The following is a 21,170-nucleotide window of genomic DNA, read 5'->3' on the forward strand; positions in this document are numbered from 1 at the left end:
ATCTTCGGGCAAGCTGCTGTGAGGTTAAGAGAGGCCGAGAGCCAAGTCACGACATCATGGTCGAGTAATGTAGCATTAACCTTATATATGGCAAATGGGATTATAATGGGAATGTTCTTGTAAAAGTACAAAAACATGTAATTCAGACTGTCAGTTGTAAATGTGGACTCAATTACTTGAATTTGTCGTACCTGCAGAACAATTTTTTTTTTTTTTTTTTACTGCCAAAGACAGCAAATGAGTTACATTTACTGCCATGCATCAAAGTGGCCTAAGGTTCATACTATGTGAAGTCGAATGTGTTTATACAGTAGTTGTAGTGCTGACCGCACACCACATTTTCTGGAAGGCATTCAAAGTGCTGCACTTGGTTGTTCACATGAAAAAGAAAGGAGTTCAAATCCCAGCTCCTCTCTCACCTCCGCACAGCTGGTCAATCACGGTCAAATGAAGTGGGTGTGAAGGTTGGATTGTCGTTTTCGGAAAGTTACAGGAATGGTCAGACACGTCCCTAATCCAACATTGGAAACGTGCGGGGGGGGTTTTCCAAAGCTGTCCGTAAGTCTCACATACACCTACAGTAAATCTGAGCCACTGCAGGATTTAAATGTTTAGGACGAGTTGTGATCTGGACCGGTCAGACAATGGACAGAAGGTTCGGCGGGGGATAAGGGTGGAGTGTGCAGAGATAGCGTGCAGAGTTGGGTTTTCCCCTACACACACACACACACACACACACACACACACACACATTTTAACATACCACTGATGCCATATGAATCCCTCAAAATGCCAAACTCAATGATTTTGACATTTTAACTTTATTTGAATAACAAAACAGCTCTAATAATGGTGGATCAATCTCTGATGGAACTTAGGGATGAACTCACATATATTCGGCAAATGAAAACAAGGCTGTGTTTTCTTTGACATGCGTGCAAGAATATCCTCCTGTGCACTGTGTTTTTGCACTTTGTGTCTATTTCTGTCCCTTTGTCTGTCTCAACATCTTTTTCATTGGAAAGGTGGCAAACAGGTGCCAGATCCTACTGTGAACACAAATAAAGTGAATAAATGACTAATACTTGCCTGCAACATGAATTATTATTTGTGGATCTAAATACAGCAACTCAACGAGCCTGAAACCAAATTTTCAGACATATTTTGGCACTCTGCAAACTGATAAATGTCTTGTTCCAGGGCACCACAACAGAGAGGTTGAGATTTGCCATTTATTATATCGTGACTATGCAGAACTCTTCACGCAGTTTCCCACGGTGCATAACTCTCTGCAACAGCAACATTAACTTTCTTCAAATTCAGCACTGGCTCAGATTTCAAAAAGATTTTGCTTTTTAATTTTAATTTGATGACGTATTAATGAGTTAGTAATTTGCTTTAATTCTGGTTAAGATACAAAGAAGTCTGCATGGAAATGCAAAGCTCTGAATTTGACTTTCAAAGCATCAAAAAAAGATCCATAAATTTGGGTGAATAATCCCCAGGCGTGTTTATCAGACAGGTCTGAAGAAAAACAATCTTTCATCAGCCAAAATGACAGCAGCCACCGGCCAAGTTTTAAAGATTCCAATCCATTTATATTCAGCAAAACAAAGAGGAAAAGAAAGACAAATGACAATATCTGAAAGAAATATGAGACAAAATACTGCATCTGAAATATAAGTCTGATTGATTGATCAGAAAAAATACAGAAACTCTAGAGCAGAAGATTACAGCACTTCACATTATTGGCAATAAAAGCTCTGCTGATTCTCCCCCGCTTTCCCTCATTCTCTCTCCCAGTAAGAGACTAAAAGCAGCCCTGAAGGCACCGCCATACGCTTTATTACTGTCCAACCACACACACACAAACACAGAGAGAGTCTCATTTTCCGTTCAATGGCTTTTACAGTGCGCACAAATAGCACAGATAAAGAGAGTACATGTTCTGTCCTCTGAGTCTGATACAGTCTTTTGTTAGTCTAGTCATTACTCCCTCTCCCTCTCCCTCTCTCTCTGCCTCTCTTCCTCTCTCTTTCTGTCAGGATGGATCACAGCAGCCTGTGGGGATGTGCGACCGAGCGGCCGCTGCTCGGTGGCCTGTCAGTTTAAGTTCTTCCTCCGAGGCCATCGTGACACACAGAGAGAAAGAGAGAGAGAGAGTAGGAAGAGAGCAACACAAAAGACGACAGGGCTGGAAGACAACAAATGAAATGGCACCCTGCTAATGCACTCACACTGAATATATTATATTACAAATTCCAAACTCCTTTATGACTTCAGGCAGGTCCATGGCCCGAGAAAGTGTCACATCTTTGTCCTGCAGCATCAACGAAAGCATTGTTCACATGCTCCAAAACTAATAATATTAATAAACTACAAGATATTCACAGATATGGTAATGTGCAAAAGTTGAAATTTAGACTGAAGCACAAACTCCTGCCTTTAATTTGTTTATATAATTACCTGCGTTACATTCACATCATAGAGAATTACCCCAAAACTAATTTAGCAGAAAGGGAATTCAGCATGTCTTTAAATAAAAGCTGAAAGGGGGATACTTCTCAGTTGAAGATTCATGCTGTGAAATGGTACTGGACAGCATAGATATAAGACAGACGTCTGTTTCACAGAAAAGCTGCAAAGGGAATTCCAACTATTTTAACATGTTAGTAGTTTGGTTTAGAAGAGCCTATCTAATCAATAGCCACTTAAAAAAAACCCTTGAATAACTCAAATTAGCTGGAAATCAGATAAACAACATGTGATGGTCTGTTGACAGTGGATGTGAAACTGACTTTGGTGAGATCTGCAGCGTACAGCGAGACAAATGAGCTTTACATTATTGTGGTTTTGGTGTTTCAGATCTGGGCCAGAAAATTTGCTTTTATCACCATTTCATCCTCCGCAGCGCTCCCCGCGGTCAATTTCCACTGGGCGTCTCTCGATGTGACATCTTCAATTTGAAAGATGATTTTTTATTTTATTGCCGGGCTGTGTGAAGCAGGAGCGATGGTAATGGTTTAGTGCATTCTTACATCAGATTACGCTGTACGAAATGAGAATATAAATGAGCACCGTTGCTGGAATATCAAAAAACTGCAGGATCCTAAAATCATTTAATAAGAATGTTGAAATTATGTATTTGTTTAGGAGATTCAACTACTGGAGCGTTGACAGCTTCCATTCATTTTTTGTACTTTGGGTGTTTACGCTCTCTATTCTATTTATTTACATTGTGTCAGAGCCTTGTTTGGCTTGCGTCCTCATTTTCCTCTTCAAAAAGAAGCCACAATGAAACAAATCACTTTTGGAAGGATCGTGTCAGGTTATGTAAGGCTCTAAATTTAGAGCGGGAGAGGAAATTTTTTTCCGGCATTATTAGAATTCATCCTTCTAGAGGAGACAAGTCACGTGTCATGACAATGAAAAACAGATAAATAAATCTGGCACAAAAGGTGCTGACAACACAAAATCTGGTGTTAAAAACGACATCAAATACAGCTGCAAAATACTGCATACTCACTTTTCTTCTTCAACTGGGAATAATTTCTAGAGGGTGTTGAAAGTGGTGCTGGTATAAGTAAAAACAAAAAATATCAAAATTTGGATTCCGCACTAACATTAAGGGCGTAAGATGGAAATGTGTTTTTAATGTTCAGTTTAAAATAATAACAAAAGTGGGAAAAGTAGTGAAAACTCACGTCCCTATGCTGCTGCTACCTCTCAGCAGCATTTAGTTTCTCTAAAAAGAAAACATAAAGCCATTTAACGCGTCCAAATAAAAATATCAATAAAGTAAACCAACATAAATGTGTAGATTTAACCATCTTCAATGTCTGTAAGGCAGAAAAAAAAACACACAATTCACCATTTAATGACACTAACAGAGACTGCTTATTCAGCTCATGGAGCTATTATCACTTAGGCAAACAAAAGCCGGGGCAGACAGAGCCAGCTCAGCAGACAGACTGAGCCATCTATCTAGACTAGTGAATCTTCTGACCCCGATTTCAACTTGCAAGTCGGGAATAACCCTGAATGCCACTCAAAGAGAAGTAATCACTAAGTTCAGATAAACCTGACTGGAGATAATAATTCAAGAAGAGACTGCAAGTTTCAGTATCATCTATCAGACTGGAGAAGAAATGCAGTTTAAGTCAGGTTAAAATTAAAGTGTATTTTTCTATTTTAATTTATGTAGCCCCAAATCCTGAATAAAATCACATATAAATCCATGCAGCATATGCCATCCTGTATTCTTAGATACTCAGTTTGCGTAAGGAAAAAACCTGCAACCTCTGTAAGCATAGTTCAATAACTGTAAATACTGTTAGAAGCTGAGTTAACGTGTACGTTTTTCTGTTCCACTTCTTGATTCCTGACTTCCTTATTCAAGTCTACAGAGCTAACAGCACAGAGAGTCAGACTGAACAGTGGAGATGCTCATTGATCGCAGCTTTAATTTGCAGGTCAGAGGCGACCTTGAACCCTTTAGAAACTTCACCACACATCATCTCCCACCTGAACTCTGGCCTTGAATGGAGCTTGTACTGAGCGCGATCACGCCTTACATCACCACCCCGATGTAATGCAGAATCACACCCAACCCAAACTAATCCTTGATCTCTTACTGGCCTTTCATAAATCTCCTCTTGCACAGAGGTGGAGGGGACCACTACACCTCCCTTCATCATTTTATCGTGCCTGCATTTAATAATTAAAATGCTGAAATTATTAAGTATAACCTGACAGTCCAAGCCTGTGCAGATACAAGTGAAATGGTTAATCTACACAACACTGTTGGTCCTCCAGAGGACTGCTCCACCCTCTGCCACCAGCATCAACCACAGGCCACCCCATAAACGGTCGGTTAGCTATATTTTCACGCAGTGATGGACATAAATCCCTTCCCCCCCAAACTCAATCCTCTCCCAGCAACGCCACCCAAAATCCCCCCCCTCCACTCTCTAGCATTAATCTTGGCTTGTCCTGCTGACCCCATCAGTGCCACAACCTGACCCTGCAGGATGTGATCAGGACCAAAGGGCAGAGCAGAAAGATCTAAAATATTACTATGAATACAAATATAGTTCTATAGTTTAATTCATCATCCTCAACCTCATCGTACAGTAATCAGGAGCAAGACCCCAGGGCCAAGCCAATACCACCAGAATAAAGCGAGCACACACCTACCAGATTACCCCCACTAAGCCTGAGTTTTGGCTGGCTTTACGCCACGAGTCCCTCCCCCTACATCACCCCTGCGTGTGTGTACAGTATGTACATCAAATGTGTGAGGGTGTGATAAAGAGCAAGAAATAAAGAGCGGTAACCTGGGGATTAAATATTCTTAGCAGGAGGTTATTTTTGGAGCAGGATGGGAGCTGAACACAGACACACACACTGTTAAATACACACACACACACACACACACACACACCCTCCCTCGCTCGCTCTCCATGCCAGTGGACTGTGGTTTGTTTGGGTTGGCTCTGGGCAGCAGTGGAGACGAGTCTTCCCCTCAGCCCCTTGCACGTGCGTCGTCTCTTACACTCATGCACACAGAGTTAAAAATGAAAGCCTAAACAGCAATATGTGGTAAAGCGTGGCAGTGTGGCAACACATTAAATTATTTCATTACATATATAATAGGTTGTTAATGGACGTCGGCCAGTTCAAATCTCTCAACCCTCTGGGAAAATCTAGGTGGCGGATGTTGAGCAGAAGCATGCTTCCTTTCCCCAACAAACACTGCAGAAGTGCTCCAGCCCTGAAGATGGAAAGAGGAGGAGTAAAACCTAATGAAGTAGAGCTGTTACTTACTGTTGATAATAACTTACGAAGATGGAAAATTATGACTAGAAACTGTTCAATTAAACAGAGGAAAAAATCCAAAGTTAAACTGAGCTCATCTGTATTTTATTGGCTGATTGTTTACTGCAAATGACATTACAACTGGCTAGTTGATTCGACTGTCGTGTTGCTGATCACTATTATGTAATGCATATTTAGTGATGTATGTGTGCCATTCAAAACTGCAGTACACGTGGACATTACCAAATGATTACACATCCCACAAACATGAAGCAACACTGGCATTCGTCTGTGGTTCTGTCTAATTGAATAATATTGAACTGCTGGTTTCAATATTTACTCTCATTTCAGCTCGAGTTTTAGAGTTCACCAGCTTCTGAAATGAAAGATATCTGGTTCTTTAGCTGCTAAACAGCGCTGCAAAGGAGAAGGGACTTTAGGTGCATCCCTGGTCCTGGAAGTTATCATTAATCTTTACCATAGATGATAGATACAGAAAGATATGGAAATCTCCCAGATGATTCATTTGTAACTGCATTGATTAAAAAGGTTGAAGGTACAAGCCTGGCAGATTCTGTGTTCACCAACTACTGTGCAGTGTTTTGTTTACAGCTGCAACAACAAGACATTTTCAACTGGCTACAGCGCCTCTGCCGCTGGTTCAACACAGCAACAAAACGGCTGAGGATCATTAGCAGCATTTAGAGCCATCCACCACACAAAACATAACATATGGAACACATGTGACATTGAAAACATCAGTAAAAGAGTTATTTTTAAAAAGCAAATATATTATTTTATTGTTTAACTTTGTCTCTCTGTGCAGGGTGTGTTTATCTCGTTTAAAAGAACAGTTTCTGCTGTCACAGCTGTTTGCTGTAGAGAGTGGTGAGATGGAACCAAAACAATAAATGTGAGAAACATAAAACTAACAGTGAGAGGATTAAAAAAAAAAAAACATGCATGCATGAATATTTCAATAAATGGGTCTCCTGGGTTAAAATTTCCATATCATGATCCCATGCTGAGACTCCACCAAGCCAAGAAGGATAAAGTGCAACAATGAATCATGCACGCTGTGTTCCTGACAGCTTCTTTCTACACACTCCTCCCCTTATGATCACTTTATTATGATCGCTTTGTTTTAAAAAGGTCCAGTGTGTAACATTTAGAGCTCCATTTACAGTCTTTGTTACAGTCCTTGTATATCTACAGATGCTGCGAGTCTTCTTCCATGAAGTTCACCATGTTCAACCGCCGTGTTTCTACAGCAGTCCAAAACCGACAAACTAAACTCTGGCTCTATGCACGCTGTGCCTTCTTAGCAAAGCTGATCATGTCAATATGACATTCCTTGTGCCTCGTCTTAGGTTTTTTTTTTTTTTTTTGGTGCATGCCAACAGGAAACACTGCGGCCTCACCACTTCAAGTGACCCTTTTTTCTTAACTCTCTTGCCAGGCAACCAAAAGACATCTTATTTGCTCCACAGTACTCAACAGACACATTTCACCTGAAGCTAAATAATAAACCAGGACAGGAATCCTCAATTGCTTCTCTGAAACTAGAGTAAGCACTTAGCACATGTGCACCTTAGCTTGTACTACTATGAGTTAAGTTGGGTCCATTTCGCTGCCTTGAAACCTGACACTTGAAACTTTGCCTTCTTCCACTGACTTTGCATGCATTTGCACAACATCTAGCTTTTTTCATGTACTTCTTTTGAACATACAGTACAGTAGGAGAAGACTGCTGCCTCTAAACAGGTAAACCACACTGTGTCCCATCATCATGCAGGCCTTATGACAAGTCTCTTACTGAGTATAGACTATTATTTACTTGCTGTCCTCTGTGTCAACATCTAAGACTGCTGACTCTCCACTAGGCAGGACAGCAATGGTTAGAGAAAGGGCACACCTCAGCTCGGGTCACTGCAATGTGTTCAATAATTCAGTGCATCCGTTCATTTTTGAGACCATTTTATGTCTCCAGCATAGCTTCCTGTTCAGTATACTGTATTACCATAACATAAAAAACATTTCTGGCTGGGTGTGATCGCACATCAGCTTGTACCATTTAACAGTTTGGTAATACACTCTTCAACGAGCGTGACAGAATCAGAAATGCCATTAACTAATAATCTACCGGCTGCTCGTAGTTTTCTGAGTCACAGCATTACACTGGCCTGCTGTGTTTGCTTCGGACTGATGCCCGATATGATTACTTCACCACAGTGGGGGTTTGCTCGTGTCTCATTGTTATAAAAATAACATAACCTCTGGCAAAACGCATCATAAGGCCTGGCCAGCAAGTGGTCACGTCTGCTGCGGTGCAAAATGAAACAATAGGAGTGATGTGGAGAGTTAAAGGATCCTGCACTTCATTTAATACACACTCCTTCACTCATAAGCAACGCCATTCCTAATAATGGCCAAGTCAGGTTTTTTCTGCAAGCACTTATCCTATTTTAATAACACAAAACAGAGTTAGATCAGACAGGGAAACAGGATGAGAGAGGCTGCAGGAAAGACGATGGGTAACAGGCATGTCAGATTGACAAAAGGAAATGAGGAGGGACAGGAGGATGAGAAAAAGAAACGCTGAAGGAGGATGGGGTTATTATGATTAAAATAAGATACACACAACCAGAGGAGGACGCAAGAGGAAGAGGAGGAGAAGAGGAAAGTAGAATCATTGTTTTGGAAGGGCAGCTGTCTTCTTCAATGCCAGTCAGATCGAACACTATGAGAGATTTATTTGTCTTTCATTCATGCCCTCAGATTAATCAGTGATCAAGACACATTTTACACGCTGATTATTACCTGTTAGTGTAGTATTATCAAAAGATAAAGGAAGGGTTGGTGACAGGAGTCAGACAATAACAAGATCTCATGCTGGTAAGAGAGAGAGGGATGTGATCTTTGCCAGTAGGGAAGTCATGACACTGGGGGTATTGGGGATATAAACTTGCTCCTGAGATTGATTCAGGCCAGAAGACTCAAATTAACAGTTCCCTGACAATAGCCTTAATGTGAACATCCCGATTCCTGATATGTATAGTCATATATCAAGTTTAAAAGATGAAATGTGAGAATTGTTGCAGTATATTCCCACGATTCATTTCTCGTCTAAAAACAAACTCTTGATTGTTCTTAATAACTTGAGAAAGGAAGGTTGTGGGTTTCTTTGGAAAAACCCCAAAAATGTTACCATGCTGGTTGGTATCTGGGGGGTTGTTGCTCTCCTGAAACACAACAATGAATCAATTTATTGTAAAGATGGTAATTTTTATTTTTTTTTTTTTTTTTTTTTTTTTTTTAAAAGAAATCACAAACCTTTTTTTTTTTTTTCATGCTAGCTTTGGCATCGCGGTTCACGAAAACGAAAAGCCCAGGGCATTCAAGAGAAATACAACAAAGACAGACTGTTGAAGGGTGTTCTGGTAGCTTGGCAGACTGTTCGCACACCGCAATCTCAACAATCATTGAGATCCAATTTAGCATGAGCTCTGTCCCATCAGTCTCTTTTACTCACGTGTGTGATCTTGGAAACTTGTATTTATTTTATGACTATCTGAGAAATTATCTGAGATGCAGAGTTGCAGCACCTGAGCTGATAATGTTACTTTATTATTAGTAACATAACCTTTTAATATGAAAAGTTCTCATTATGCAGCACCTATGTTAGATTCAATTATTTCTTCTTATGAATTAAGTAGCATTTTTAAGTTGTTGTTGCTCGGTTGGCAGTTTAACGCATATTTTATGATTTATTTTGATGTTGTGTGTGTGTGTAAAGTCATAATTTGTAAAGTAACTGGTAATTGTAGCTATCATATAAATATAGTAGAACGTTACGTATAGTAAAACGTACAATACTGCACATTGATTTGTAGCACTTGAATGAAAGTAAGTTACATTTGATTCCATCATTAATCTCCGCAACATCAAGTGGCCATGGGAAACCAAAACTTGTTTTTCTCCTTTGTGCCCACAAGGAAGTGAGATTTCACTGCACAGAGTTCACATCTGCAGAAACTTTAAACTGAAACCCTGCAGCTTAATATAAAGCCTTCTCAAACACAACAAAGACGTATTGTTCCTGCCTGTACTAAAGACAATATCGTCCCTCACGGACACAACAGCCTACTTTCACCTTACAGACCTCCGGATTCACTGTTCCCAGAAAAAGAGGCTGGGTACAAACACCACGCCAGCTTCTGACGGGTAACACTGGCTCTCCTCCTTCCCTCCGCTCTGACTCAATGTAAGATCTTTGATGTGGGAGGAAAATAGCTATTTTATCAACAACATGTGTTAGCATGTGTGAGAGTATATGTGTGTGGGTGTATTTTTGTATTTTTTCCTAATTTGAGCCACACCTGACTTCTCCAAGTGTTCCTGGTAACATTTCCGGGAGTAAAAATCTTCCTGCTGAATACGACACCTGTTGCAAGTCTGGGCAGCAAGTTGTAGATTGGCCTAAGGGTTCTCGTTAAGGAGTAACCACACCTTTTCTCCACCACGGGCTCAAAGTTTCTTCTTCATTATGACACACGTCTTGAATTTGGGACTGACAGCACAACGCTGTAGGCTAAGGAGGGCATGAGCTGAAGATTCACTTTTAGGAGGTTCAGAAGGTTAGATAAATCACCTTGTGACAGTTCTTTTTCCTGTAGGATAGCAAAAAGCCTGCAATTCATTCCCATGGTATTCAACAATTAACCTTAGTCAGTAGCTTATGTTTGGATAACAAACAGACAGTATGCATGTATCTTTTGACTCTTCTCAGGGCCGTTCACACAGTTAAATTAAAAGAAAACGTGCAGAAAATAACAAAAAGAGAGCAAAGAGAAGAGAAACAGAATAATTTATGCTGGTTTCCATTTCAAATTCTCAGTAAGCATATGTTTGGTTCGGGTGCATTCGGTGCAGATCGTCTATAAAATCCTCCTCCTGGAACAAGATAACAGCGTTTTCTGTGTCTTAGTTTGCAGTCAAACTTGACATTAAAGGCCAGTGCATCAGGCTGCTGTTCATTCGTCATGCGGGGAGAACGAGGGTGTCAGGTGTCACGTACCATAATTCCGCTGTTAAAACAGCTCCAATTAAACAATTTGCCTCCATAACCACCTGCAGTAAAAGCAGCTTTTTTTAAAACAGCTGTGAAAAGCTCAGATGGCTTTTTTTATGACCCAAAGGCAGCGATCAGGTAGCCGTGTGCAGAAAGTTAAAGAGCATTCCTTAGAGTTCACTTTCCTTCCACTCTTCCTGCTTGGTTATTGATGTTTTATGATCTTAAGAGTACAGTAATGTGATCAAATTAGTGCGCAGCTGGCAGAACTCTGCTTGTCCCCAAGCGTCAGCTGTACTCTTGTGGGTGATATTTTTCTAATCACATCACATTTTGCAATGTTTGCTGGTTTTACATAACCATTTGTCTTTTTGAGGCAGACAGCTGCAGCAGCAAGCAGAAACCAAAGCTCAGTTCAAGAACATTCTTGAATCAAGATGGTTTTCATTGGATTATCTCACCTTAAAGGCAGACTGCTTCATTTCTTTAAAAGAAAAGTAATCTGTTACGAGCTCGACTGGTTTTGAATGCAAAGAGGATAAACAGTCAAGTGAGAGAAGGCGTAGTCAGTAATATTTGCAAATCATTAATATGTTGAAACAACTGACTGCGCAAACCACACATTTGGTTTGTCAAGGAAATAAAACACGCTTTTCCGGAAAATCCCACCCCCCACCTTATTGTTACTTCACTTGGATATTTGACCTTCAGTGTGCAGAATGACGTGTGAGTCTGATACTAGAAGGTTGTTTTCACATTCATCTGCTGGAGGGGGAAAACCTTGGTCCACAAGCGCTGCATTCAAATAGGAGGCAGCTTAAGGGAGTAGGAGCAGATGTAATTTTAAGAATTTTTTAACAAGGTCATTGAACTTTTTTTGCAGATGAACTTGGGTATTTTTGTGTTCTAAAACACGTCTAGAAAGAGTCTTGGCCTTGATTGGGAGGCATCTGTTGCTACACCTGGACAAGTTAAGAGAATGACGCTACAACACTACATAAATATTACATTTGGTACTCGTTTGAAGCCAACGCAACAAAAAGCTACAAAAACCACCTTCACAGCAGGTTTCATTTGAAACATGATTCCAGTTTATTTTGGCAGATCAACTAGAAGCGCTGTTAAACCGTAGATGCAGATGTGATCTGTAGAAACATCGCTGCACAAGAAATACCACTGCTCTATTTAAATAATGGTACGCATTAGAGATTTGTCACCATTCTCTATAAATAGAACTGCGACTTTGTGGCCAAGCAGATTTACAGCATGAGTCATTTGCACCTATATGCAGGCACGCATATTCAAAAGATACAGCATGCTACTTTCAGTTCTGCAATTAAATTACTGTAAGTACCTGAAGGGCATTTCCATCACTGTAGGTGATGCAGCGGTTGTGCTCAAGTCTAAGGGATTCAAATTTAAACATATCGATGTATGTGTGAATCACTCTTCCTTCATTTTCTACAGTTTCATGTGCTCTGAAATGTTGAGGTCTGAATTTAAAATAATTCACTGCTCGAGTGACGTTATAACTTTGCCACGAGAAGAACAACCTGTCTCTTTTAGAGTTCTTCTTTCACTTCCTTCTATCACACTTTTTTCTATCAAAGTCTTACCTTACTAAATGTTTTTTCTATAGCCACATTCCTCTCTCACACCTCTCTCTCAAAACAAAAAAGTACATTTAATGTTCAAACTATCTGAAGACTGCCTAAAGACATGTAAGAAGAATGAAATATAGGCAAGTAATCCCTTGCAAGGTGTCGCATGTGTGAATTTCTGAGCAGCTACACTGGCAATACTTGTTTAGAAAAAAAGGAAATATGTCATCTTGTTACATCCGCATGTGCATGCATCTCTGGGGCCCATACTGGAGGTGAAATACCAGCAAAATAAGTCCCATATTGTCATGAGAGAAAAACACACAAGTAAGTAATACCACAGTGCGCTGATGGGCTGAGTCACTGTATCAATGCCGAGCAGGGTAACTAAATAAGTCCCCGAGCTAAAATATTTACCAGCTTCGGTCCAGCTGGAGTCCAGGGCCAATACTCCACATCAAAGATTCAGCTAATGAGATGAAGCGGCACACTGGCTAGAGATCTGCTTCTGTGATGATTGTTATGAGCTTTGCAAGTTTTCAATCTGTACACGCGCTGTTTCTGCAACTAATCTGTTTGCTTGGAAGTGCATGATAAATCACACTTGATGGCAGGATTAATGAGCCTAATAGTTTTTTAATGAGGTTATTAATTATAGATGGACACCATGGATGCTCTTAATGAATGCAACCTGTTGATGAAACATGAGGAGTTTTTCCCCATTTTCCCACTGTTACTTTGTGAATTACAAAAGTTCACATGTGCTCATGCATAATGGAACATGCAAATGATGCCGTTATGACACAACAGACCCTAGGCACAGGTAGAATATGCAAACACACCAGAGAGGCCAATGTCAGTCATCTATCAAGTAAAAATGCCAAACACCATCTGGTTCAAGCCTCTTGAATTACTGTTTTTGTGTGTTTTACATCAGAACGAATTGAAAATCTTTGGGCAGACAAAACAGGACAAATTCAACACATCACCTTGGGCTCTTTTTGTTGAAAATATTCAATATTCTCTATGAAAATAATCGTTACTTCCAGCTCTGATCTGAAGCACCATCCCACGCATAAGGACTTGAGCTGTGCGGCTGCCAATATCAAAATGTGTTGTTGTATAGTCGTTCACCAAAAAAACATCCAGCACTTTGCAACAAATGATAAGTTACACAAGAAAGAAAAATGTGTTAACTGCTCTGTTGCAAAATGCGAATGTGGGTGTTCCTTCCATTTATTATATGTAATTTTCCAGTGTGATGTCAAAAGTCAGTGACTGTATGTAGGGCGTGTGTGTGTATGTGTCAGACAGTCTGCCTTCGCTAAAGCAAGGCAACAATAGCTCCAGAGCTTGTCTCAGTCGTGCCCTAATTTCCCTCTCCTCCACAGCTAGAGGAAGACCCCCAACCCCCACTGTGCTGTACTGTAGTGGCAACATGTACACACACACACACACACACACACGTGTACATGTTCTTTGTGCACACATCTTCCTGTAACTGGTATAATATCTGAAAATACAACAGCTGACAATATGCGTGAAAACACACACCCACACACAAACACACACACACAGACACACACGCACCCCTCTTTGTTACTGTGACGTATGCAGAGGAATTCCTTCAGACAGTGACACTCCGTGTCGCTTTTCACCCCCTCGGATTCATGCTTCTTACCACCTCCATCCTCCACCCCATCCTCCCTCTTCTCCTCTCCGTAGCCTATATTGCTTTGCTCCAAGATCCTCTATAGGCGGCTCCAAAATAAGGCCATGTCCGCTTTTAAATGCTATTGTTTAAGGCAACAACACCCCCACCTCCTCTTTCTCGCACACACACTCTTTTTCTTTTCCTTTTGCCCCTCGGCACATACGCTCCCTTTGCGTTGGACCTTTTAAAAAGAGGGTTCACTCCCTCCACCAGCCATAATTGAGAATTAGTTATGGTGCGGTGTGCATTTGTGTGTGTGCGACCCTCATCTATCAGCGCAGTTGACAGTTGAGCCACTGAATGACTGCTATTACCCTTCTTATTACTCACTCACAGCGCAGTGGGTGGCTGCAGAAAAACAAAGACAGAAGGTAAAGAGAGAGAGAGAGAGGCATGGATTGCAATAGTGCCGGGTGCGTTGAAGGGAATTCCCAATTCTCCTTCTCTGGAACGTTTACACACACGTCCTCATCGCCAGCAGCTTGTTTGTGAGGTTGCTAGGGGAAGTTAAGGTTCAATTTGAAGTCAGAGTAAACGCCTGAAAACTAAGTCATTATCAAGACGGTGCTAATGGGTGGAGGGCTGTTTTTAACCAGTAACAGGCCGCACACATGCCCTTAAAACATGTGCTTTTAAGGTTAAGCCTTTCATATACAAACTGCACAGGACGACTAGTCTTTCATCAGGTTTACTACATAACAGTGGTTCTTCTAGTTTTGGGCTATGTTTATAAAGATTTAGGCTCTATTTCTCTGAAGGGCCAGCGTCTAGAGGCATTGTTTTATTGGCTAAATCTGGACAATTATATAGGGCTAAAATAGTCACTGAAAATGTCACGGTTCAGCCTGCGCATTTTATCCAAATTCAAACAGAAACAGACTTCCCTTTTAAGCCCTTATTGATAAATTGAAACAATTTCCAGTTTTTCTGCTTAAATACACTGAAATATTTCACATTTTAACTAACTTACAAGACATCTTCTCAAGTTTACACAAGTCTAGACCTAATACATGAATAGTCATCCAATAAAAGCCGTCTTCTCAGCATAAAGTTCCGGTTTTAGCTCAAAGACAGTACCATGGTTTTGACTGTGTCAAAATTACAGTTTGTTTTCTTGGGTCTTTCTCTGATTCCTCTGTATAATGTACAGTGCCTTCGTCCTCCTGACACGTTAGTGCTTCGTCAATTAGCGTCAGCTTGCTGAAGAACAGAATACACACACTCTCAGCCTCAGGCCAAGCCATTTTTCTCAGAAGTCACTGGGTCACAAATACGGGTCATGGATATATAGAATGAATGGAATATGTTCATATCCATAGTCAGTGCATACATGAAGATAAATGCAGAAAACCACACACACACAAACACACAGCCAACATTAACAGAGGATTCTAACTAACCAGCTGCACCTCAGGCTTCCCGACCCTAAATCTCTATTTAATAGTTAACAATATGACAGAATGATGCTCTCACTGCAATGATTGTGTGTGTGCATGCACAGCAGTGCATGACCATGATTACTACAGTACATCTCTTAACAGTAAAATGACTCACAGACTAAAACATTCCTAACCCCATGAAGCAGCTCTGTCAGTGCAGTGGATGATGACCTCATTGTAAAAAAACTAGTCCATGACAGCTGAGCCCTGGGACTCACTCAAGCTAGTGATGGGCATTGGATACAGTTACGTGTTCTATCGTTGAGTTATTACGGCAATCATGCGTCGTTACATTTTTTGGGGGCAAATGATCTACTGACTGACCAATGGTCTTCTTGACTTTTGGTTCAACTGTTGAGGAGTTTTTTCGAAAGCCGATTCTGTTAAAGTTTTCTCATGACACGTTCCATATAGAGCACGTCTAGACTGCACTCTCTGTTATCTTATTTACAGAGAGTCAACAATTCCCACCATGAGCGAGCGCTTGGCGACGGTGGGAAGGAAAAACTTCCTCGTAACAGGCAGAAACCTCGAGCAGAACCTCAATAAAACTGATTGATTCATACTTGTGGTATCCAATTCAAATGTTACACCAATGATAAATTTCATGTCTGGAAAGCTGAGTGACTGCAAAAAACATCTGCTTGATAACTGTATCCACCACTTTATGACATTTCTTTCCAGCAGCACACAGCGTGGATGATGATGATTGATCGTGATGAAGGTCAGAGAAAAAGATCGGACGTGTCAACGCGAAGGTCGGGACTAACACTTCAAACAGACAGACAGTCAACCTACACTACTGAGCTAAGTGATGTGAGCGTAAACCTCCATTACTCTTCACGCTCTCGGCTGAAAACTGTCTAAACACTGTGCCTCACAGCACCAGTAAATGCCCAGCTGGTAATTAGGGTTTGTTTGGCTGATTGAACCTTTTCATGTCAGAGGTGAATCAGAGAACCAAACATTTCTACAGGCTTCGTAATAACAAGCTAGATCTGCCCTTAAATGACATCTGGCTAACAAACGCTTAAACTCAGTCTGTGTGTATATGTGTGCGTGCATACACATCTGCCATCTTAGTTTGTGTTTGTCTCAAAAGTACTTACGACGAGGGCGACTTTGTGGTTTTTAAAGTCTAAACTGAAACTGAGTGTGTGTGTGTGTGTGTGTGTGTGTGTGTGTGTGTGTGTGTGTGTGTGTGTGTGTGTGTGTGTCTACATGTTTAATGGCTACATAAACCAGTCTGACAGCCACAAACAGGATGGAGCTGCAGTAAATTTGTCATGGTGGTGATGGCATCTCCGTGTTAAACCTTTCTCTATTTGAAAATGACATTAATGAGAATTGACGTGTCAAAATGTTGCAACGCTCATCAAGAGAAGAAAACAAGATGATAATATCGTCCGGGAAACTTAGGACAAGAAACACATACGACATTTCACCAAAACTGTCAACAAAATGCATTTTTTATTGGCCCCATCCAATAAAGTGGAAAGCCAGTATTATCAGCTGATATTAGCTCACCACAGAGTAACGGTTTGTGTTTTTATATATGTGCAAAAAGAAGAGTTTATCATTTGTTTTTATATATAAAGATTTATAACAGCATTTACTGTTACATTTCCTGTTGGTGTCATCTGATTATTTCACATGACATACAGCACCGCAACATTAATTATTTATAGAAACCAACATGAGCAACAAATTGCCAGGAGCCAGCTTCACACTGCACCCAGAATGAACCCATAACAGACATATGCTGGGTCCAGACGTGGGTAATATGGACATACACTCATATTAGGTACAACCATATAAAACAGTCCTTCATGAAGGTCAGTTTTTGTTTGAGAGGTTGATTAAACTGTGCGGTCATTTTAGAAGCTGCAGGTTGTGGTGCTCTTTAACTGTATTCCAGACAGGCGTTCACAGGCTTACATACAACATGATGTAGTGACATGCAACCATTTGAAGACAAATTAACTGATGGGATTGTTTATTGTTTTGGAAATGTGAAATTAAAGGAGAGACATTAATGGACAGATACCTTGTGGTATATAAACCAACCTCAGCCTCTGTGGTTGTGATGCAGATCCTCGAAAAGCCCCCATGTTGAAAACTTCACAGCAGAAATAAACATGTTTACAGCCTGGTAGGTTGGTCTATAGCTGATATCTCTGATCATGACAACTGTACCGAGGCTGAATTTTCATAGAACTCACCTGTTCAAATTAGATTAAGGCTTAAAGTTATGCAGAATTAACAGCGTGGTCACTTTGACTGACAGGTGGGTGCCATTACAGGTGGCATGTCTGAGCACCTAGGCATCATTCAGCCCATCTCAGCTCCATGAACGTTCCACGTCTTTGCAGAGTTTTAGATTAGCAGTGACGCAGCAGAGGCAGGACTGCCAAGATGGTGCCGGCCAGAGCCTCACCACACTGAGCTTCAAAGCGGCTCTTCAGAACAGTGTGGGTGACGTCACGGACACGACATCCATTCTGTATACTGTCTATGATAACGTATCGGCCACCCTCATACAGGTCGTTACGCTGTACTGATAACACAGAGAAGTCACAGCAGGCTTCAATAAATCCACAGTAGCACTGTTTAAGTCCTAGCATGGTAACATGGTGTTGTAAATGTTCCCCTCTCACTTTCTGTGGTTACATGCGTGTAGTCATTACAACAAAACACATGTGAAAGCTGTCAGGAGACTTTTGGGCCTCCTCCTCCAGCAGCAATTAGTTAACTGACAAAACGTTTAGGGGCTTCCCAGGACGGTCACACATCCTCTGAAAGCATCAAGAAAAGCAGAGGAGGCAGGGGTGCAATGGAAGATGCAGCAGAAATGATTTACAGAACAGCTGCGCAGAGACCTGTTCAGAAAGGACCTGTTGCAGCCGATTCGTGTCATGTGCCACCAGAAAGTAAACAACGCTGTGTGGCACAGGTATAAAAAGATTAACGAGGAACATTCGCTGACTTTGCTCTTTGTGAGGCGGCAGCACCCAGCTACAATGGCACAGAACAAGCAAGTGACTCCCACTCTCACCGCAACCTCAGTGAATCAGGCCATACTGTTTGATTTCTAGACCTCACCAATGGACAAAAGCAGAATTGTCTTTATGGATACACATCAGCTGACAGAGCTTTGTGGTGACAGAGAGCAGAGCCGGTTTGTTTTTAAAGGTACAGCCGATAACGCCGGGGTGGAAAGTTCAGGTTAAACGGCACGTTGGTCTGCCCTGGACTTTCCAGGATTCGCCTAGCTGGACATGAGCAGTGTGAATACTACATTACATAACAAAACACAATAGTATCTACAGTCACAGGAGAGTGTATGTGAAGTGTTGAAACAGCTGTCATTGAACTATAGCTGTTATTTCTTCATCCATGTAGGCTTAAATGATGTCATCTCAACTTTCTGTAGCTCCATTTGCAGAGAAAGATAGAAAGAAGAGAACGACCTCTAAATGGACCTCATGGTAAGATACAATCAGCTTTCAATCACAATAGAATTTCTGGTACTTGGCCAGCCGCTGCAGGAAGTGACATCATATTCTCAAATGTTTGTGTAACGACAGACCTACATTTAATATTTCATTCATTAGATAACTATTTGTTTTGTCCATGTTTGAAGGAGGGTTCAGTTTAAGTTTGATTATGTTTGGTTTTTGGTTTGGGTCGCATAGTAACGTAAACAGAACACTCTTGCTGAGTTGGGAAGATCAACATTTGAATATTGGACATTTGTTTTCATAGAAATGCAAATAAAATATCTTGCAACGAGGTAACGCACGTGACAAACCCTGCCATGATTTCACCTACTTGGCTGCACATGAGTTATAATGTGTAAGTACATTGAGAGCACTAGAAACCAGAGTCAAACCACTTGTGAACATACATGACCAATAAAGCTGATTCTGTTTCTGAAATAAGTGACTTGCAACAGGTCCAGTCCTCCATTCTTTACATCTCAGAGCCGAACCACTAAACTACTTTTCATGCCTAAATAGAAGTATTCACTATGCAGCTCGTATCTGATTCCCACCTGTCCGGGTTATTATTCACCTCATCAAACAACTAAAACAAACTTTCTGACTCACTTAGCAACAATAAAGTGGACAAAGTCAAACCCCTTATCAACATTAAACATCACAGCCTCTCACACGTTCACACACACACATACCAGCACTCCCTCTGAATGCCTCATAATGTAACGCTGATGGGTGCAAATGTGCTGACAGCTTCAGGGGACACAATGCACCGCTCAAATTCACCCGCCTTTGACTCTTAACTTCTTATCACACACACACACACACACACACACACACACACACACACACAGAGCAGGAGTGTGAGTGTTTCATGTGAGTCCACTGTAACTGAGATCAGACTGTCAGAGAGGTTGCCTCTCTTTGGCACAGCTGGACTCATCTCAACTTTGACTTTGCTTAATATGAACAGCATGGATGAATGACACACACACACACACACACACACACACACACACACACTTACATTTCAGAGCCTGGATCAGAGCTTTCCCGTCTTTTATGAGCTCCTTGATGAACTTGTTGGTCTTGTCCAGCTCCAGTTCGTGGGACTTGAGTCTCTCCCTGAACTGCGGGCTGTCCAGGTAGCAGTCACTGAACTCCAGAGCAGGTAGTCCCATGTTGTCTCCTCTGCACAACCTGTACGACCCGGCAAAAAAAAAAAAAAAAACTCCGAACAGGGGAAGGAGGAACAAGAAGGAGGAGGGAGGGAGGAAAGCCTGAGCTGCTGCTACTACTACTACTGCTGCTGCTGCTGCTGCTGCTGCTGGAAATGATGGAAAATCCAATTACAGCATGTAAACAACGGGGCGGAGATGTAACCGAGAGAAATGCCTACCTACATAACCTAAACACTCAAGTTGACACAGGCAGGAGTCCTCCTGTATGTTTCAGAATGGCAGCAGCTGCAGCAAGTCCGATACGACATCCAGTTCAATGAAATGTTTAAAAAGTCAGAGCAGAATGAGTGAGAGAGAAAACACTTGCTCAGGTAAACCGGCGCTGCATTCCTCTCGACCAAGTCATTGTGGAAGCGGAGCGGAGTCAAAGCAGGGCCGAGGAGGGAGGCAGGGAGGGAGGGAGGGAGGCAGCGGATAGAAAGAAAAAAACAAAAAACAAAACTCGGCTCGTAAATGCGGTGTCTTCCCTGGGCGCTTTTTAAATGCACTGCTTTCTCCACTGACCCGCTCAAGCTCAACGCTGCAGACCGTCACCGACCTACCCGTACGAGGATAATCCTCTGATTGACGTCTCGCTCGACCAATGAGGTGGCCGCGCTCGAGAGCTGACCGTCTAAGGGGCGGGGTGTGTGGTGAGTTACTCCAGGTCAGAGAGAGAGAAAAAGAGAAGAGGGCTCACTCTGGGCTTATTTCTAGAGATGTGATAGTTTCAGCTGCATCCCATAAGATGCTGCCACTGGTGACATGTAACTAAATACATTTACTCAAGTAGCCACTGTACTGTGTTATA

The 21,170-nt window shown here is 41.5% G+C and overlaps 1 protein-coding gene across 1 annotated transcript in view; it reads right to left on the reverse strand.

Annotated features, from left to right (window-relative positions):
- Positions 1 to 20,953, reverse strand: part of LOC104917778 (rho GTPase-activating protein 26) — an 86,939-nt gene extending 65,986 nt beyond the window's left edge. The window contains exons 1-2 of the mRNA XM_010729316.3: positions 20,539 to 20,953; positions 20,167 to 20,339 (exon numbers count right to left, since the gene is read on the reverse strand). Coding sequence (XP_010727618.1) covers positions 20,167 to 20,320 — 154 coding nt within the window. The 5' untranslated portion in view covers positions 20,321 to 20,339; positions 20,539 to 20,953. The remainder of the gene's footprint in view (positions 1 to 20,166; positions 20,340 to 20,538) is intronic.
- Positions 20,954 to 21,170: the final 217 nt, after the last annotated feature.

This window comes from Larimichthys crocea, chromosome XXII (assembly GCF_000972845.2).
Source record: "Larimichthys crocea isolate SSNF chromosome XXII, L_crocea_2.0, whole genome shotgun sequence".
Taxonomy (NCBI): Eukaryota; Metazoa; Chordata; class Actinopteri; family Sciaenidae; genus Larimichthys; species Larimichthys crocea.